The sequence below is a fragment of the Haliotis cracherodii genome, unplaced genomic scaffold, assembly GCF_022045235.1.
Source record: "Haliotis cracherodii isolate W230 unplaced genomic scaffold, xgHalCrac1.p SCAF_2, whole genome shotgun sequence".
In the NCBI taxonomy this organism is placed as follows: domain Eukaryota; kingdom Metazoa; phylum Mollusca; class Gastropoda; order Lepetellida; family Haliotidae; genus Haliotis; species Haliotis cracherodii.
In genome coordinates, this window is record NW_027266275.1 from 44,266,463 (window position 1) to 44,288,832 (window position 22,370).

At 39.6% G+C, this 22,370-nt stretch overlaps 1 protein-coding gene across 3 annotated transcripts in view; it reads left to right on the forward strand.

Annotated features, from left to right (window-relative positions):
• Positions 1 to 22,370, forward strand: part of LOC139468142 (rab11 family-interacting protein 4-like) — a 403,346-nt gene that overhangs the window by 208,345 nt on the left and 172,631 nt on the right. For all 3 annotated transcript variants that reach the window (XM_071249916.1, XM_071249917.1, XM_071249919.1), the window contains one exon: positions 13,063 to 13,171. In XM_071249916.1, the coding sequence (XP_071106017.1) occupies positions 13,063 to 13,171 (109 nt within the window). The remainder of the gene's footprint in view (positions 1 to 13,062; positions 13,172 to 22,370) is intronic.

Genomic DNA, 22,370 nt, shown 5'->3' on the forward strand with positions numbered 1-22,370 from the left:
CTTCGTATCTGGGGATATAATAAGAAACACATTTATATAACTTACATCAACTCCAGCCCGACTGGGTATCCTGTAGATGTGTCTTGAGAGGAAGGAGAACTTCTCCAGAATCCGCTTATCCCTTTCTGACAAACGCCCCCTGACCCCGATGGCCGTTTGGTCAGTTTGCCATACTGGGTTCGGACAGAGTCCACCCAACATTTCAACCATCATAACCTGAAAAATATGAAAAGAAGAAAATATTTCCATTGATCATTATAACAGCTAGTAGATCTATCAGATTTGCATACTAGAAGCTTTGTTAAATATTTCAACTAGTCTGTATCAAAAGAAATAAACAAAAAAGATACAAGAAAAAAACATGAAAAAATTAATGTGAAAAAATTCAACCCAAGCACCATATTAGGGGGTCTCCGGGTAGCGCAGTCGGTTGCGCGCTCGAATGTCACCATAACAACCCAGGTTCGATTCCCGTTGGGGTGCATGTGATAGGGTACGGTGGTCGCCCACTCGGGACACATCGGTTTTCTCAGAGTAGTCCGGTTTCCTCCCACAATAATTACCACAATTTACGCCGCGATCTGTGCAATCGAGATTGTATTAAATAAGCTTCACTTTCTACAAAATCGATGTAAAATAAATAAAGTTTAAACTTAAAGCACCCTTCCCACAACCGAAAAAGAATAAAACTGAATGCATGTATAATTTTTACTAACAGTCGCAGATGCCTAGCTCTTTCTCTCAGTCAGCTTATAGTCAGCATGGCCCTTGTCGTATAGGAATTCATGTTCCTGGAACCTTTGAATGACATCATCCTGTTGCTCCGACGTGAGATGCAGGGGCTGTTGCCGTTTTTTCTCTTTCTTTGCTTCTCTCTCTGTCGCTCGTACAGAAGAAGGGTGGGGTAAAGTCAACTCCCCAACATTACTCGCTTCGTCAGACCGTGACTGTGTGGTTGTCTGGGCCTTGGCCCCATTTGCTGGACACTTGACTGCTGCTCCTCTCTTTGGTGGTGGCATTTTGAAGTTGTGGAATGAAGACACGAGCGCAGGAATTCATGTATACGGATTGCTTATCGTGGCGCTCACTGAGAGTCTGTACTTATCCGTGCCAGACCGTTCTAATTCGTGCTAACCCGTACTACAATCATAGCGAACTGTTGTTAATCTGCAGTGCATACGCCGTGACACGTGTCATTTTGTACTAAACCGTACCAAACCATACCAAACCGTAGCCATCCGTATCACTCCCCGTTGTCAAGTAGCCCATTTTCTGCATTATCCTTGGTTGATCCGTAAATCCCGCAGTCAAACAGTGGTGCATCCGTAGCGGACCATGGATATAGTCTTTTCCGGGGTCATCCATGAGTTTCCATCTGTAGTGGATCCGGCTGACGATCCGTGAATGTGTGACCGGGGCATAAAAGTTTAGAATAGAAGTTGTTTATGATTTATAATGTAGATAAAGATTAATCAAGTATTAATATGCGTTTTAAAAAACCCCACATCATATCAATTCAGCGAATTAAGGTGAATAAACAGGTATAACAGACTTGGTCAATAAAAAGATGAAATTTGATATAAAACATCACTAGACATTTAAGTTGAATTTCCTGCTCTCCAAGGCATTGTTTTATATACAGAGATTAAGATTACCATGTGTATTTTCTTGAAACTGAGCCGAAAATAGCAATCACCTGTGCACATGTTTCCTCCCAATCTACCGGTGATTCAGTCAAAAAGTACCCTATGATACAACTTGAAATAATTTTGATGCAAAGGTCAGAAGAAATTGTACCTGAAATTATTATTTTATCAGGAATAATATATTCCAATATCATGTTTTTAGTTGCAGCTTTCACTATATATATTTAAAGGGGCACTGATCTAAAGCAGTTCCCCTGGACTAGTTGTTGCCTTTGTTATCGTTTTTTTCCCCGTGAGTACCCGCATGATATAGCAGAAACATAGACTAGTTTGCGACCTGTGCTGCGCCATTCGTAAGCGCATTTGTCACTTTTATTGATAGTATAAGGGTGTATGGTAACATTGATCAACAAAATGAAATACAGTTTTGGAAATAATAAGGAAATGTAGCTATCTTTGTGGATAGCATCGGTAATGGTGACGAAGTTTTGATATGTCACTTGCTTGGTAATTGTGCGATTTTTGTTTACACTATTTTGACTTTCAACACAAATTAGTAAAAAAGTAAATATTTCTCCTGAGCATTGCTTATTTTATTGTGTTTATATTTTTACAGTCAAAATGTGCAAAATTTTCACTTAAGAAATTTGTTAAACGCCTGAATATTCAGTTATTTTACAAATTGACTGAAAAATATGTCCATCTGTATTATTATGACAACGAATTCCAAACATTTTTATGTTTAATATCATCACCACGAGACTGAAAATGGTACGATGAAAAGTACATTTTTATATTGTTTGGCTTCTAATCCTACATAATATTCTATTGTGATGTTTTTAGGCCCTTTTGATCGTCTTAATCAATTTAAGTCAATCTGTTAAAAAAATGGACAGATGTTTCAGTCAAAATGACTGAAATATTTACACGTTTTATAAATTGCCTGAGAGAATCACATTTTACAAATTGACTGTAATATATACACGCTTACAAAGGAAAAGACTTGTGAAAACAATGTCTATCACGCATCAAAGAATTTCCTAACCAAGACTTTAGAGGAACAAGAATGAATCTGTCCAATGCTACAGCAAATGAAGGCAAATATCATAATTACAACCTACCAAATTTATAATGTATAATTTTAGGCAACTTCCTTGTTCGAGGAATGTATCCGTGAATATCCACACAAAGGAGGAACAATATCCCACACGTCTGCAGCTGAACAAAGAAACTTATTCGATGTCACGTGTCTCTGTAAGAATCAAATATTTTAAAATATATATATATCGTTTGGGGATATTATAACCCATGTTCGTTTCTCAACTGATCACTTAGATTGTTTCAGGTGTTTCACATACCGTATATGACCGCGGATAAGCCGACCCCGTAGATATAGGCGACGTGCTAACCATTGAAATACGAGAGAAAATGATATGACCCGCAGATAAGCCGAACCAGGAATTGAAAGGCAAAAAACACTGCGAAGTCGGACTGCAAGACATGTGCTGGTACTCGCAGATATTCAAAAATATAAGATGAAAAACGTTGTAATTATATTGAAAAAGTCATTATTATTTCTAATAAAAATTTAACAAACCAGTCATCCACTTTCATAATATGGGAAGCTGTTTCTTGTGGGTTTTTTTAATCTCATAATGATTGTTATATGTTGCCATCAACAACGAAGCGCCATTTTGTGAATCGGTGTATATAGAATTAAAACCCGTGAGAAAATATATCAGCTGGAGCGAAGACTCACAGTTTGAATTCAGCATCGTAAGCATGGCGTTTTCGTTTCAAACTCATGATGAGAATGTCAGTCAGTTGTTGTTGTTGCTGTTGCATTAGGTGTTTAAGAGGTCGCCTTCTGCCTAGGCAATTTCGGCTGACCTGTCCCTCTTTGGGACTCCTGTGTGTGAAAAGGGTTCACATATCTATTGTGATTTCGGTGTTCACATAATTTCTGTTTTTGCATTGATATGATTTCTATTTTCTTATATTGATATGATTTCATTTTTATCCTTGGCTGCTCTGTTTATATACGTTCGAGCAGCTGTCCATCTCTCAGAAATAGAGTTAGTTTGGCCTTCGCTTTTGCATCTCTTGGCTTTAGGAGATCTATGACAGATAGCGGATCTAACTGCAATTCTTGTTTTAACCTAGCCCGGGCTGGGGCATGGTCTTGACATTCTAGTAACAGGTGGTCAATGGTTTCAGCCTGATTGCAAGATGAACAAACCTTGTCATAGTGCTTTTTGTGACCAAGTCTGAGGCGTGAGATAGCAGTTTCAATTTTCCTTTCATTTGAGTATGAGTTTGGCTTTTGTTGGACCTTGGGTTGAATTTTGTATAGCCATCTGCCGATCTTACTTGCGTCCCATTGGGCTTGCCATCTTTTTGCTATGGAGGCTTTGATTTTGCTTTTTATCTCTAGTTTACTAAAGGGAATAGGCTGTATATCCGCTTTGTCTAGAGCTAGCTTCGCCAGTGAGTCTGCTTTTTCATTTCCATGAATATCTATGTGAGAGGGGATCCAACACAGCTCCACCTGTTGCCCTTGGTCCGATAGTTTTGTATATTCGTATAGAATATTGTTGACTGTGTTTGGCCTGGAGTTTGAGTTTCTCCCACTGATGGCCTGAAGTGCACTTAGCGAGTCTGATAGGACGACTGCCTTTGCTTCCGGGAGTTCCGGTATGAGTTTGAGTGCATGATGAATTGCCTCCAATTCAGCCGTGAATACTGACTGACCATCAGGCAAGCGAACTGAATGTGCTTGGGGTTTGGAGCTGTGGATATGGATCCCGTAACCAGCACTGTTGTTGATAGGATTCTTGGATCCATTAGTGTATATATGGGCCCAGCTGTCCCAGGTAGTTTGAATTTTAGTGATAGCTACTGATCGTAGTAGGGTTGGGTTTTCTCTTTTAGTGACTTCTGATGTTAAAGCAGTGTCAACTTTGGGTGTTTGTAAAGTCCAGGGAGGGTGTAACCCTTTGTAGTGACTTTCTGGAGGCTGAATGTCATCGCAATTGTGACTTCGAATGAGTTCACGTACTAATATCCCAGATGGCTTTAGTGAGGGATATTTTCGAGCTAGGGCTTCATCTCGAGCGTTTTTGTCTTGCCATATCTTTTTAACCAAAGGGTTTGATGTTCGTCCCCAGAACGATAATATTGCCTGCTCTCTTCTTAGTTTCAATGGGAGTTCTCCCGTTTCTACTTGTAGTGCTTCTAGTGAGGTGCCTGTCGCTGCGCCTGTGGCCAGCATTAGGGCTTTGTATTGTATTCTGTCTAGGCGCCTCAAGACAGTATTTGATGCTGAGTGAAAAGCCTCACAACCATAGTCAATTTTTGATCTGATAAGAGCTTTGTAGAGGTCCAGCTGAGTGTCCCTCGATGTGCCCCAAGATGTGCCTGAAATTGCCCGAAATACGTTCAGGTCTTTTTGACATCTGTTTTCCACATATTCTATATGCTTGCGCCAAGTGAGGTGTTGATCAAGGATAACTCCAAGAAATATTGCAGATTTTTCGAATTTGATAGGTTTGCCTTTTATGGAGACACGGGGTATCATAGCATCTTTCCCCCGGCGTTTGAATAGAACTCCAACCGTTTTTTCACTTGAAAGGGTGAATCCCCATTTATTGCACCATTGATCTACTCCGTCCAGGGCTGACTGGAGTTTTTTTCTGATTTATGAGATATCTCTGTGCTTTACCCATATTGCTCCGTCATCAGCGAACTTAGAAGTTTGGGTAGGAGAGTTGACATGGTCAAAAAAAAGATCATTGATCATGATATTAAACAGGGTTGGGCTTATGATGCTGCCTTGTGGCGTGCCATTGTCCAGTGCCATAGGATCCGATCGATTGTGGCGTGCCATTGTCCAGTGCCATAGGATCCGATCGATTGTTCCCTATTTTAACTGATAGCGACCTGTCTTGCAGGAAGCTGTCTATGAAGTTTGCCATGTTCCCTTCAACTCCATTTTGTGATAGTTTTGAGAGGAGTCCGTCATGCCATACCATATCGAAGGCTTTGCTGAAGTCCAGAAATACTGCGGCTAGGTATTGTCTGTTTAATTGGGCTTTTTTTATTTCATTTTCCAGTCTTAGAATATGATCTAGACACGAGTGTCCCTTCCTGAAGCCACTTTGGTCAGGTTTTATGTGATTGCCAGTTTCAAGATGATGCATGAGCCTTTTTGTAACCATGGCTTCCATGGCTTTGCACATGTTTGAGGTGAGTGAGATCGGTCGATAAGAGTTTGGTAGGGTTTCTTCTTTCCCTTGCTTTAGCAGCGGGATAACCGCAGCATGTTTCCATGCTTTTGGGACTTCTCCTTTGGACCATATCGTGTTATACAACTCAGTGAGTAAGCCTTTGGTTTGATCAGGTAGGTTTTTCAATATCTCGTAGCTGGTTGTGTCAAGACCAGGTGCTGTGCCTTTTCTATGTTGTATCGCATCATCAAACTCTGTCACAGTAAATGGTATATTGTATACCAGATGCTTGCTTTGCTGCCGTTTTGAGATCTTAGGCATAAGCATTTTTTCCTGTTTGAATTCTTCGCTGCAATTTGTGTTGCTGCTGACAGATGAGAAGTGCTCAGCTAGAATGTTGGCCTTTTCTTTGACTGTATGGGCGTTGGCTAACTTGGGAATTTTTGTGGGTTTCCGCTTACCCCTGATTGTGTGTATTTTGCTCCAGACTGTTTTAGCATTTGTTTTCTCATTAAGGGATTTGCAGAAGGTCTGCCATGACTCTTTTTTAGAATCGTCTATGAGTTGTCTTACTTTCGTCCTGGCTGCTCGGACTTGGGCAAAGGCTGATTTATCCCTTTTTGACCTATTTAGGGCTTTCTTTCTCACTCTCCTAGCTTTTGCTATTTCCCTGTTCCACCATGGTACCGGCGTTTTGCCAGTTTTGTGGTCTTTTTTTGGAATTGATTTTTCAGCTGCGGCAATAATTGCTGAGGTGAGATTTTGGCAAAAAAGATCAGGATCATCCGAGGCAATTTCTGAGGACTTGAATGATATACATTCCTTCCTGAATTTAGGCCAGTCAGCCTTTGCATAGTCCCATGTGGGCTGAGGATCGGGCTGTTCCTCTAATTGTGGTGGGCTACCTATGTAGGTGAGTATAGGAAGGTGATCGCTTCCCCAAGTGTCGTCATGGACTTGCCATTGGCAATGTGAGGCGAGGTGTTTGGTGGCAATTGTAAGATCAATTGAACTCCACGTGTTGTGGACTTGGTCATAACGTGTGTGACTGCCGTTGTTCAGAGTTATGAGATTGTCGTCCTCAACCCATTTCTCTACCATTTTGCCGTATTTGCATGAATCATTCCTGTCTTCCCAAAGAGGGCTGTGGGCATTAAAGTCACCAAGGATTATCCCATTTTTGCCTACTATTTGAGCTAGTCTTGTTAGCTCTTCCATGTTCGTTTCATGGGTAACCCTGTGATATATGTTAGCTATGCGTAATTCGTTGCCATTTGCCAGTTTTAGGGAGATTACTTGGGTTTCAAGGTTTCCTACGTTTGCTTCAATATTCTTGGAGGTACAGCTGTCGTGGACAAGGGTGATTAGTCCTCCTCCCTTGTTGCCAGGCATAAGTCTTTTTCTGTCTTTTCTATATTGGGTGTACCCAGGTAGTGTGAATTTGGCTTTTTCACTGAGTTTAGTCTCCTGTATTAGAATGACATGAGGCTTGATCACCTTTTTTTTGACGAGTGCAGTCAGTTCATTGCCGTTGCTCTTAAGGCCATTTGCGTTCCACTGTAGTAAAAGCAAGTCCATGATAATTTATAGATGAGCGCTTATTGAGTTTTAGGGCATACCCTATTTAGGAACTGTTTCTTTGTTCCTTTGTATTTCATTATTTTGGAAGCCAGTTTGAGGATGCAGGTGGCTTTGGCTTTGACACTCATTTTTCTGCTTGTAATTTGGATCAATACCGTTGCAATGAACTCTACAACTTTGTTTGTGTTCTGAGCCTTTTGTTTACCATGAGCTGGTGTTTTCTTTGCCTGACTGATTCGTTTGCTGTGTTCCTCAGTTTGAGGATTAGAAGGCATGGGGTTTGATTGGGGAGCTTGGGTCTTTTTCCCCTTGCGTTTTGCAGTGGCTTTGTGCCTGTGAGCAGGCGGATCAGTGCTCACAGATTCGATTGTTTGCTCAGTGCTCACAGATTCGATTGTTTGCTCAGTAGAGTGATCAATAGTCGCTTGGGTTTTTTCGACCTCATTGGGTTGAATAGATTTGGATTCAGATTGCTGAGTAGGTATTTTATTTATACGTTTGCTGATGAGCAAGCGTTTAGGACATTTCGGCGCCAAGGATGAATGACCCTCTTTCCTGCAGTTTGTACACCATGTGTTGCAGTTTTCTTTGCAAGAAACTCGGGAACAGTTTTTGCACTTGGGTGGCTGGTTACATGATGTTTTCGTATGTCCATAGAGCATACAGTTTGTGCACTGGGTTGGCCTTTTCCTGCATGGTTTCTATGTCCTTACCACCTAGATTAAGGTGTCCGGGGACTGACTGTCCAAGTAATGTGAGTATAACTACTCGTGTGTTGTTTGTGCCCATTGATTTGATCCTGAATGCCGACAGGATTGTAGGTTGGGTGACTTTCTTTTGAGCTTGACAGACAATTTGATAAAGCTCGTCATCATTAATTTTTTTGTCTAGATGTACCGCACATCTGACATTGCTAAGCCACTTTGGGGTATCCCATTTTAGTTTGATCCCGTTTATGCTTTTGGGCATATCAATTGACTCTGTGAGGTTGTCCCCGACAACAACATACCCTCTTCCACACTTATTTATTCGATTAATATTTTTGTGCTTCAGCTCTTTGGCAATATCTTGAGCTGTTAGGATGAAGTCTGCGCTAAAGACTACTTTTTCCCATTTGGTTTGTGGTCTTCTATTTTGTTGTGTCTTTGATTCTGATGAGACCATTTTTTGTCTTTTCTGTACCATTTTAGCCTTAGGTGGGCTAGATTGAGGCTGTTTGCGTTTAAGCATGCCTTGAGCCCTTGAGGGCACTATAATCGATATTTTCTTTGTTTTTAGTTCCTGAGAACGTGAATCTGTCCTGAAAACGGTCAGGGACATTTAGCGCGGCTTGACTATAAGTCAGGTTGGCTGTTTTTTTGGCAGTTTTTCTGGTGACCAGAGTGAAGGGATTCCCTTCATTTGGGTTGGGCTGACCCTTTCGAGAACTGGGCTGGTTCTCTTGAGAGTTGGGCGAACTCTCAACAATTTCTGGACATAAGTCCGCCATCTCCATTTCAAAGTTCATATTTGTCAGTCCCAGGGGCCTGGGTGATTGACAACCGTGCAGTTTAAGCTGGTGAGCGAACCGAGCTTGGTAGGCGCGGAGGGTTGTGTACAGTACGGGACCTGTGACACAACTGATCAGTCAGTAAAAAAAATTTAAAAAAAAAAAAAAATATATATCAACTTTTATAACCCCCTTTACACCACTATTGTTTGTTAATCCAATTGTATTAAATAAACTATCATACTATGAACACATTGAATGACCATCACTTAATCACAGGCTTCTCCAGTTTATTAAACTAATCTCTCGAAAACAAAGGAATTAAGCCCCTACTCCCAACACGATCGCTAAGCACCCACAACTTGAAAATGTTTGTGTAAACAACATGACAATACCAATCGGCCCGTTATTATCAATGCTCATTTCCTTGTGTACCATGTTGCTTTAAACAACAGGAAGCAATCACAGTGGTCACCGTTTGTGACGTCACAGGAAACAGCTCATCACATGTTTTTGCAAATGGCGAACGGAATAACTCGCCGATACAGTTGTTTATTTGCCTCTTTCAATAAAGGTAGACACTTGTAATCTATCAATTTAGGAACTTTGCAAAACGTACGTTATAGCTATTGGCGATTTCATCTGGGGATTATATATTATAGCTGTGAATTACATATATTGTTACATGTAAAGATTGTGGAGTTTACGAAGAACGATAAACTTTGAACATTCAATTGAAAACTTATTAGCGGAAGTAGTAACATGCATAACATTTTTTTAATAATGACAACATTGGTGTATAATAGTAACTTTATTGATAATTTATAACAATAATGGCTCTAGTCGTGCCAACTTCCAAACTTTCGGGAAGTTGTGATCTATCGGACCCTCATTCAGGCGATGTTTCTGACAGATCACGATCTGAAAAATACCATCATGAAAGTGTATCCCGTGGATAAGCCGACCCCTGTCTACAGAATCTTTTTTCTGGTCCTCAAAATTCGGCTTATACGCGGTCATATACGGTAGGTGTCAAGTCTTAAAGGTCGGCTGAGAAAACCCACATGACAACTATTTTCATAACGTCCTCGGTTCCTAACATAATCCGTTGAGTTAGATAACAATGAGCAATCAATCAACGTATTATCGCTTAACCCTTTGAACAAAGTATGTTGTTTTTACATCGGCACTTCACGCCATGATGTGAGTGTATTCCCTTTGTTTTAGTAAACCGAGACTTGTAAACACTCACTTTTGACATATCCACTGTGCAAGATAACAGTGATTAATCAATCAATGTATTTTCTGTTAATCCTTTGATGACTAGGAACGATCTGTTGATTTACAAAAAAGTAAATCAACAGATCATTCATCTCTTGCTGGGCTGTCACATGCATATTACATAACACACATTTCACCTCACTTCAAACATGGATTTAGATTGAATAATTACCCCAGACTCAATAAATGCCAAATGGGAACCTTTGTCAGGTATTCTGAGTGGTGCTACCACTAATTATACCTGTAATAAATTCATTAACTGAGCATCAAGTGAATGGCGACAAATACACAAGTGTAGGGTTATACGAGAAAACATGGATGACAACAAGGGAGTAGCAATCGTATTATCGATGCAATCCGAAATCCGAAAATGCTTTTACTGCATGGATACTTTTTTTTATCATTAAACTATAACAATCGGGTATTTCCAAATGACAACATCCGATGAGCTCCGCCGTTCTTTTCGTCTGTTTGTTTAGGCTGAAGAAATTAATTAACGCCCTCTGTCGAAATCTTTATAGACCACGGTCAATCAATCAGTGTTCAAAAATGAGTAAAACAAATATTGCCTCCATGTTTATTTAGCTGTCCTTGCAGACGGTAGCCCAGTCTCTTGTCACGCTCAGTTGCGTTGCGTATCATCCATGTACTCACGGGGGAAAAACAATAACAAAGGCAACAACCAGTCTGGGGAATTGCTTTAGATCAGTGCCCCTTTAAAATTATAAGAACCATAAGCATAGCACTTTGGTACAGGTGGTATGCAGGTAATATTTTTATGTATGGAACAATCTGACCAGTCACGGTAGGGACTTCCCACGATACATGTAATTCAGTTGCGAAAACATTATGTTGACATTTAATAGTTAAACTGCCTCAAATATGACTTTCAACGAGTCAAGGTATGGCATTTGTGATATGTGTATCCGTTCTCTTGCAACTAAAGTTTGATTCAAGGCATCAACAGCAGTAATCCGTTAATAATGGTTGCTGTTAATAACAGGGAGTTGTGCGCTCTACCGATCACTTTGCATACGATTTTCCTGAAATTATTGTTAACATTGTAATTATTGAATGAAATTTTTAATAAAATTAATAAAATAAATTGAAGACATTAGTCCAGATAAACAATGAACACCTTTTTATAACCAAATATTATAATAATCATCTTCCCGAGGCAAGGGGGTTAACTGACTATAAAAGTCCAGTTCCCACCCTTGCCGAACTAGGCTGGTATTATGGAGTTACACTTTGGCTGGACTAACGAGTCTATGCATAGTCCAATCAAAATCACGCAACAAAATCGAAATCCGGTTCGTAAACTGTCATGCAGATTTCAGTCGATTGCAGGATTTGCAAAGCATTTGCACCACCAACTCTTTGTCAACAGATATTTTCTAAATCTTTTCATGTTTTTAATCAAGGTGTTCATGTGATTTCATGCACTTCGCGACGTAACCCTCGTTTTATCACAATATAGATCTTGATTATCAATCAGATCGTCTTGACTGGGCGCGACCATTTGGTTTGGAGCAAATGCAAGTGATACGAGAGGTAGAATCTGATTAGTCCATAGGAAAGGCATAGAAGGGACATAACTCGTAATAGCCATTAGTGGCGCTACGATCGAGCCCAGGAATTCCAGCCAAGTTCGGCTTGGGTGGAAACTTGACTTTCAAAGTCAGCTAACTCTCTTGCCTTGGGAAGAAATATAATAATAGGATTAAATTGCATACTTCAGTTCAGATTTGTTGACTGGTATTTCCGGTGTTACGTGATTGCGGTGATAAGCTGATAATGTTTTTTGAGATGGGGGGAAAATATTGTGTCATTAGGAAACTTGAGTTTGTTAAAAATGTAAGTACATTTTGGGAGCCATGGTTTACTGCACTCTATAACCGAGTTAGCCCTGTATTGAAGAGAGCAATAAGGAGGGAACACTGTATAAATATTACATATATCATTTTATTGCAATATTGTTTCCCATGCTCTTATCTTTAGTTTCCAATTGAATCCATCACTGATTCTTGCAAACGCAGCCACATGCTGGCTCTGCAGTGGGCAACCTTGTGTGTTCATATGTTATATGCTACTAGAAAGTTTTCTCTTGTGTATGAATGTCAATTGATGTGATCTGAAATATTCAATAAATGTCGAGGTGAATTGTTTCAGCTGGACATGGTTATGTGCTTGAAAGTGAGCTCAGAGAATAAGTTTGTGATAATGCTAAGCAAGTGGTGCCATAATACCATTTTAATGCTACTTAATACGGTTAATGCTGTCGGTAGAAAATGTCATGAAACCGGTTACTTCCATCTTGCTCTGGAACATCACATGAATGAGTTTTCCTTACAACACTGACATGGCTGCAGGGTTTTAGCTTAACAGCTCTTAAAATAAGATTAACTTTCAAAACTATATGCTTTTTCTGAAGTAATTATATTTATGTGAGCACTTTGATATTATATTCAAAGGAAATACACAACTGCACATTTTGTCATGTTCAAGAAGAGATAATGATGTATCTCTGCTTTTACATGTAGTGCTAATACTGTTCTTATTTCTGACTCATCTTCTCAGATATTTCGATAATGTTTGGGAATGTTGGATCCATTATGGGATTTGAAACAGTTGGAAAATAAATGTGTCATATTAAAACAATTGATCTTATCAATGAAACCCCTTTGTGTAAAGGCAAATGTAACTGCTGTGTATGTATAGAGAATATAATAATTATTGGTTTCAATTTTCTGCCAGCTCATGTTAAGTGGTTGTTATTTCAAAGCTTCTAGCAAAACAGTTCACAGTATCTTCAATAATTTATTTAATGTTTGTGCAGGCAGCTTCAACGAGATTCTCATTCTCCTAACAGTACAAGGAGAAGCAGCTTTGGGTCAGATATAGTCTACGACGACATTGATGGCAACTTTCAAAATATAGATGACCGGGTAAGTGCTTATTGTCTTTTGTTAAATTATGGACAGATTATTATGTGTGCCAGTACTCAGACATTCCCATGTAAATGGGAATGCTTTAAGCTTTTGCCATGATTTGACCACCACCCCTTTAGTGAATTTTCCATCACATTTACCTTGACATTCTCACACTGTTGCCAAAGCAGGTAGGTGATCATTATATTGGTCATTAACGGTCTGATCATTCGGGAGGTAGTCCACCAGTAGGATTGCTTTGGAATCCCAGAAAATCAAAGCCATCACCTTGCCAGCGGCTGGAACAGACTTTGCCTTCCTCATCAGAGGAACATATATCCTGCAATAATTCTCTTTACTGCTCATGCTTAATCGGGTTTCCCAGACAAGCACCCAGAGGGAGGGTACATATACTTGTTTGTTGGGACTTCGGTCTACGTCATTAGCGGCCATCATCCGGTGCGTCCATTTGTTTAAATTGTGTCCCGATCCTCTACCTGCTGACCTCTGTCTTGTGCATGTGATGTCTCAGAAGTTGATTGAAGACCTGTGTGATAAATGGGTATTGTTGATCAATTCCTCTCCTCATTCTTACCTTATTCAATCTCTACCCGAGCTTGATTGGTTTGACGAAGCGAAAAAAGAGATGCCACGTTCGAAGTCAGTTGCAACAACATATCACTATGGTTTATGCACAGTCATCCTGCCACATGTATGGAATTGTTAAACACTGATTTTCTGTGAGGGAATATTCCTCTTGAGCGATCGCCTCAACCATGGTTCTGCATAGCAACTGTTCTATCAGAGCAATCATGGAAGGATGTTTTTGGAGGTCTGACACTGTCTTAGCCATTATCTGAGAGATGTGGCACGTGAAGACGTCAAAGGCATTTGTAGCTTTGGCCCTCTGGCAGTAGCCCAGCAGCTGAGCAAACCCTGACACAAATAATGAACTCCTTCTGTCCAGAGCCACTCTTACCCAACTCATGCATTGTTCTGACATGTCCGTTAGGGGGATTATCAGGCTCATAGTCTTGGTTCAGAAACGATTTTCTTCTCACTGTTTGTTTACCTGGACTTATACTCATTTCTCTCTGAGAGATAAGATTGAACAAGTATAACTGTTCTGCACTTGTTACGCCATACGGTTTCCTTGACAGGCGTGTGGCTTGAAGGGTTTATATTTATTGAGGTCCCGTCTCGTGCAGTGTTTATTTGACACGCCAGTTCGGGGGATTTTCAAGCTTTTCAGCTTTGGCTTGGTAACACAGTTTGTAAAGATTTTAGCTTACACTAATATTCTTTTTTACTGTTTGTTTATATGGACTTGTCCTCAATTCTCTAGTTCTTTCTGTAAATTAGACTGAACCAGCCCACCCATCCAGCTCTTTGTTTTTGCCATACATTTTCCTAAACAACATATTGTTTGAAGGGATTATATATATTGAGTTTTAACATCGAAAGGTAAACCCACCAGCAAACCGTCTGATACAGATGCGTGAAGGAGTAATGCAGGATGAGTTTTTTTTTTAGTAAAATATAAATATTTTTTACATTTGTGTACTTATCCTGCATTACCACCAGGGGTCCGGAAAATTTAAAATCCCAATCGGACATTTGCATTTAGGCCATGCCCCCTTCAAATATCATATTTTAGGACGACTTTTCATATACATTACAAGTTGTTGCGTATTCATAATATGATGAATTATGAATTGTTTCAATTTAAATTGTTTAATTCACCGGACAATTAATAACAAATAATATCATTTTAGATATACATGGAAAACATACGTTTCTGTGTCTGTTATAATAACGATCTGTTAACGTAGTGAATGGTCTAATTAATTTTCATGAGTTATATTCATGAGTCTGCTCAAGTGTACGCGTTGTAACATTTGGATCGAGACTATTATCCCATATTTGGTTATCACGTGACCTCGAGGGGAAAAGGTTTTTTTTACACTAAAGATTTTTTAAAAACAAGACAGATAATATAATCACAAATACTAAAATATCATTGATGGCAATAGTTATTTGAATACTTTTTTCATCTGTACTTAATTATTGACCATAAAAAAATGATATTGATCGTCACAGAAAGCAAAATGGCGGTCAATCAAGATTCAATATACGACTGGCTACTGAAAACAATAAAATCTGCAAATCCTCATTGTATGTCAACCAAGTGAAAGTCGTTAGCCACGACTTACAAATGATCGTCCAGACTTTGAGGGTTTGGCAGATCCGCTCGACTGATCTGCATCGGTCGACTGGCTGTCGTCACGCTTTCGCTTCTTGTCTGAGGTCTGAGGTTATGTATCGTAGCATTGTGAGGATAATGAGGTACATCGATGATGCAAGGTATTTATGTACAGTTGTAAACACCTTTCACTCAAATTAACAAGATGTTTTCAGTAATTAATCCTTGTTATTGCTTATTACAGTGATTGGCCAATTGGACTATCATGTAGGTACAATGTATTTACAGCAATCAAAACAAACAAAGCTTGTCAGTGTAGATAATCCTCATTGTGTTACAACTGCAGACAGAAACTGCTCAGTCCTAACTGTTGATCATGTCCGGTCAAAATTTAAGAATGTCCGGACAATACTTTTTAAAATGTCCGGACAGAAAAATTTAAATGTCCTGTAAGCAATATTTTAAACCGACCTTTGAGATTCCCAATCGGACATGTCCGGCGCATATGACGGTTTCCGGACCCCTGATTACCACATCTAAAGGTCCACCCCTCTCAGACCTGCCTACCCCTTATAGCTTCAAAAAACTTTGTAAGCCATGGTGACGATCAGGAATGTGATTTGATGTGACAGTAAAGTTTCTTGCGATCATTGCTTTAAAATTCTTTGAATACAAGCAATACAATTCAAATGGTAAAAAATCATCATGTCAAGTAATGTTTTATCACAAAAATTCTTATAATTCTCCAAATACCACCTTTGTTACACCATTGCCATATATGCTGTATGTTGGTTGTATTTCCACTATAAACACCTTTAAATTTTCAACAAAAGTCCTCTTTGGATGCTGCCATGGCCTATTGTGGTTTACTTCTTGTCAACCAAGCAAATGAGTGAATTACTAAGCTGCAAAGTGATGACAAGTTACCCCCGCCTTCATAGAAACCGAACACATGATTGTCCATTGCGGAATCCATAAGGAATTTTGTATCATGGTTCAGGACTTAAAGACTCATTCCTAGATACATTTAGTCAATTTCCGAGGTAGAGAAATTCATAATATTCGTAGAAAGTAATTAAAAGTCCATGTGAAAGTAATGAAATCAGACGCTCTGTAATCGGCTTAGAAAAACAAACCTATCTGGGGGCATGGCCTGAGGCTAGGGGCACTGCCGTTTCATGGCTGTTACGTTTACCGCATTTATCTGTCTCATGATTCTTGCTGTTATACATATACTTTTTCTGCTATTTCTGTTTATCCTACAAAAATATCAACATTGCATACTTTGTTGAATGTGTGAAAGGACCTTTGATCTTGACATTTGGAACGACTAAGATACCATTTGTGAAAACACAACAAGCAATGAGATAGAATGCAAAATATTTAATATACATGATAACAAACACATACATCATAATGGTTTTGGCAAGAACTTGGGAGCTGACTGATTCTTATCACTGACCGAGAGCTAGGTGAGGGTCCTGGGGCCGCTGCGGCGGCTCGGACAGTGGTCTGCGGACCGGGGCTGTGACCTGAGCTCTGGTGATAGCTTATTACAAGGAGAAAGAACGACCGAGAGCTAAGTAAGGGTCCTGGGGCCGCTGCGGAGGCTCGGACGGTGGTCTGCAGACCGAGGCTGCGACCTGAGCTCTGGTGGTAGCCTTTTACAAGGAGAAGGAACGACCGAGGCTAGGTGAGGGTCCTGGGGCCGCTGCGGCAGCTCGGACGGTGGTCTGCGGACCGGGCTGCGTCCTGAGCTCTGGTTTAGACTTGGGGGAGAAAAGGAGAAAAGGAGTGGAAATAGCCTGGCCAATGAAAGGCCAATCAGTCAGCACCTGATAATAAAAGGCAAAGTTGACAAAAATGTACATATTTACAAAGCAGCTGCAAATTGGTACAAAGGTGAAGACCTAAGCCGGTGGAGAGAGGGTGGGCTGGCGGGTATGGCAATTTTTGTAGCGAGTCTTGTTGTCCTTCTAGCTTTGGGAGAGGAATGGAGAGACAAGGGGCTTATGGGTAAATAGGTTCCTGTGCGCATGCGCAGAGGGGGAATTTGAAACCTTACGAGGGATAGTTGTAGAGTAACATAAACACGTACATGTGAATAAATTTTATTATACACTGGACATGCATGTAGTAAGTAGAAAACAAAATACGTTGAATTTGCACAAACCACAATATTAAATTATCATATTAACAATCTGTAACTAGCGTTTTAATACTAACATCCTTTTTGGGTACTAAAAAACCAGCTGACCTCGGCTCTATTCCACATAGTAAATGCCTGTCAGGGATTATTCTCTGAATAAACATCTGAAGGCATCATCAGTTTTTGACTAAGGTGACATAAGTTGTGGACACTGTAATCAAATTGATGAGCAGACAGAAAAATGACATGTATTACAAAATCAGAGGCAGAAGCAGGTATACTGGTCGTCGTCACTATCATCATGATAGTTGAAATTGTGCAGCACTATGTTAACCCAGTAAGAGCATTCCCCGAAGTAGGGGAATTTTTCGTTTGGGGGCTGATTTCGCCTGTCATTTTATAATTTTGGTCAAGCATGTGTGATTAAGTATGCCCTAAAGTTGACTTTACTTACTCTTTAAATGGAAACCTGCAGGAAGAAGAGATCAATGGTTTTGACGGTCTACCACCCTCTACAGTTGGAACAAACCCTGTTTTCACCTACACTCTCGCCAACCGTATTTCAACAATAGTTTCAACAACAGGTCCATTGGGATGGCATTTATTTATCATTCGCTGACATTTGGAAGTTAATCACGTCCAAGCACTGGATTCTTCATGTCGTACATAAAGGCTACAAGCACCACTTTCAATGAAACCCAAGTCTTGTATTCCAACCGGTGGCAAGACTGTTCCGCCTTACAGTTGTCATGCTAGCAGTGGCCACCTTGACAATTCAGATGCTACTGGACAAGTGTGCCATATGCTGCGAATTGAAGGATACAGATCACAGAATTCTGTCTCCAGATTCCTTGTATCCAGGAAAAACATGACTGATATGCACACGTTTGTAGATAAGCCCTCCGAAATCCAAGATAGAATCAAAATGCAACCTGTGAACCTGATGCAGGTTTTGGAATTGGAATATCAGCCTGGATCTTCAGGATGCATACCTGTGTCGTTTTATCAGACATCCATGAAATATCTCTGATTCTCAGTCAATTGTCATGTTACAAATTTTCAGTACTCCCTTTCAGGATATCCATTGCACCATGGCTCTTAATTTGGATTACAGCGTCATGTATATATTGATGACTTCCTAAAGGCCAATCAGGACAAAATTCAGATTTGACAGAATACCATCTTCCAGATATAACTGCTGGCTCATCTCAGATTCCTAGTTTACCGGTTATGATTAGATAGTGGATGTCCTTACTAAGAAATTTGACGTTGAACTCGGGATTGGGAACTCACATGGGCAGTCTGACGACACAGGGATGGTTGCAAATTACTGAAGGGAAGCTGCACATCAACTACCTAGTGATGCGAGAGTTTATCATGCGATCCACAAGTGGAAACCTATCTTCGTTCTTCCTGGTGGCTTACATCCTGTTTGATGGATTGATGCGTGAGACTGCACGGTTGTTTGCCTTGTTAGACTCGATCAGTTGCAGAATAAAAGCCAGACACATACGTGTAAGTCTTTCACATCCTGGGAAATTTAACATCTTAGTAAGTCTGTCACATCCTGGGAAATTAACATCTTAGTAAGCCAATCACACCCTGGGAAATTTAACATCTTAGTAAATCTATCACATCCTGGGAAATTTAACATCTTAGTAAGCCAATCACATCCTGAGACATTTAAGATCTTAGTAAGTCAGTCACATCCTGGGAAATTTAACATCTTAGTAAGCCAACCACAACCTGAGACAAATTTACATCTTAGTAAGTCTGTCACATCCTGGGAAATTTAACATCTTAGTAAGTCTGTCACCCCCTGGGAAATTCAACATCTTATTAAGTCTATCACATCCAGGGAAATTTACCATCTTAGTATGTTTGTCACACCCTGGGAAATTTAACATCTTATTAAGTCTGTCATACCCTGGGAAATTTAACATCGTAGTGAGTCTGTCACATCGGAGGAGAATAGTGAACACACTTAAGTATTTCGCTGGATAACATAAGTTTGGAACACCTCATCTGGACCTCCCCATGTCTCAACAACAAGGTCCCTGTATATGTCAGTCCGCTACCAGATCTTCTTGCACTCCAAGTTTATGCATTGTCCATAGATTGAACGTGTCCATTTGCTCACGCCTTTCCCCAGTGGTCTCTCGCGAGCAGAGCTCTTCGGAGATCGAGATCATGGTTAGTAAACAGCAGCCTGGGGAGGTAACGTAACCGTTTGTACCATATTTGTCGTCTAGTACTGGCAGGCACTGGTTAATGGCAGAGGACACACTTAGAAGTGAGATATATGTATACCCCATATTCGATGATATGCTTACACAAGTAGGATTAATGTACATCAATTACAATATAATGACAAGGCCGATGAATTAACGGGGGAAATGCCAATAAAGTACACTGAAGGTGTAGTAATGGGGCTGTGTGTAAGAACAAGGAGGTGACTGTGGTAACACTAACAATAAGGCAATCAAGATGTCCATTTTTGGTTGATGATATAATTAAAGCATAATAATTTATAGAGTACCTCTATTACATCAGGAGTAACCCCACACGCTTCCCCAATAATCTGCAAATAGTTGCATATAGTTGTGAGTATTGGAATGAAGGGAGGTTTTCCTGCCTCGCGCATGCGCATAAGTCGGTATTAGTTTCTTTCACAATTTCTTATCGATAGTTGACAGTGAAGAAGACTTCCGTTGAAAATCTGAAGATTTTTATCCGCCTGTTTTGATAAGGTGGGTAGGGGGTGGAATATAGTGATCAGTATGTCCATCTGTCCTCTGTCCGTTTTCCATTTCTGGATCAGAACTCTAAAATCATGAATATTTCTAATGAAACTGTCTATGCAGATCGGTCTAGTGGTGAATTGGGCATGGTGCCTTTTAATGATTTGGGATATTGAAAAATATTGAACAGCTGTATTTTTTTCTTCACTGAACTTAAGGTATCCAACAGCAATGAACCAAAGGTTTGGTATAAGTAGCCAAATTGAACCAGATTAAATATTGGGGAGAAGATATTTTCATCTCCTGATGACTCTTGTTAATTCAAAGCACTTCACGATGCGCGGCATGCAGTCCGATAATTTCTTTTTAATGTCATCACATTTTCCATTTGATCATTAATTTTTGTTCGTTGATAAAAGGAAGACATTTCTCAGTTTCTTAAATAGCAAGTTTGGTTGTAACCAAACAACTCCACATGCATCATGATCCTGTAATACGTTTTCAGTCCTGTTGTTATGTCTTAACTTAATTTCCTAGATTATTTTCCTAAATTTGAAAATCTTTTTTAAAAAATATATCGAGTTCCAAGTTCTAAATTATTACCTAACTTGTGGTTTGTGTAATTGAAAGAGCACTACTTGTGATAAAAAATTGTGATGACATCCAAAATTGAAACTTATTTACATAGTAAATAATTATTCAATAAGAGAAATATCATGCAGATCATTAGAGGTCATCAAGATAGTTGCTTTGAAGTGGTAAGGTTTTCAGTAACCATTGAAGGTTAATGTCATTGGATTGGAAATTCTTATGGTTGTTCTAGTTTTTTTCGTACAGAACTAACCCCTGTGTTTGGATGACATATGTTATAAGAGCTTACACACGTTTCAACGAAACTATTCAATCATGTGATTGGCTGCATTTGAGGGTCAACCTCATTCAACTAGACATGTTTCTAACTTTCTTATTAAGGTAGGTGGAGGCATGGAACTTGCATAGTTTAGTTTAGACCTTGTTTTGACCATGATCTTAATTTTTCTCAAAATGCATTTGGATCTGAAAAACTCTCATTTACTCTCCAGACTGAGGCTTGTATATTCCGATAGAAATGAATAAGGGTGATGAAAAATAGGGCTTTATTGTCAGTACATTTGAAAATAATTTCATTCTTTGAAGTTTACACTGTTTCTTTCATGCTGATTGGCTGAAGGGGTAGTCACGTGATCTGATATTTGGAGTTCACACACCTGTGAACGGACAAAAAAAAGTTCACAAGATGTGAACAATTTTTTGTGAAATTGATCGTGTAAACTTTTGCCGGAACTACTTTCCGGGGTTTCCCCGAATTCTCGATCGGTGTTTACGATTAACTCGTTTTTCTATTTTCTTTTTAATTCCTGCATTTATCAGCAACATAATTAATTTAGTATTTTTGCCTGTTCTTGTAACATTTCTTCTGACTTATAAATAAATAAATGCTTTGGTTCTGGTGATTGATGATGACCTAACTGCTACATGAAACAAAATGGATTGTCCTTGCGGTGATTTGGATATGGAATGGCTATCTTTCAATACTAATAACGCAAGTGAAGAAAATTAACTCTGTAAAATGAATGGTGAACGAAATTGATTTATTGAGCGATACTGACTTTGATGCCTTGTTTTCGGAAATGACAGGAATCTAGTACCAATGAAAACAATTTCGTATCCTGCTCAGATGTGGCCGTTGACACATACAGAGCAAACGCGACTGCTCTTGATGGAGTCCTCCTGATCAATCCCAAACTAAACTCCGATTTACTATCGTATCGGGAAAATAATCTAAGATTTTGAGAAAACATAAAAAGGTAAGGAAAGAAACTTAAATTTAAAAAAAAAATTAACTTGCCTACCTCTTTTATCGATTGGTCATCGGAGACGAGAAAATATCCGTAGACCGAATTAGAAATCTACTATTCCTGTTTCTGAGTTGGCCGACCTTCTCCGTGCATTCTAGGCCGAGGAGCAGCGGCACATGAGGAGTGACGGGGCACAGTAATGAAGCTAGCATCAGGTCATACAGTAGGTCCATCTCGGGGTGACAAGAAACACCAGCTAAGCAAAGTATTACAGCACACGTGACAA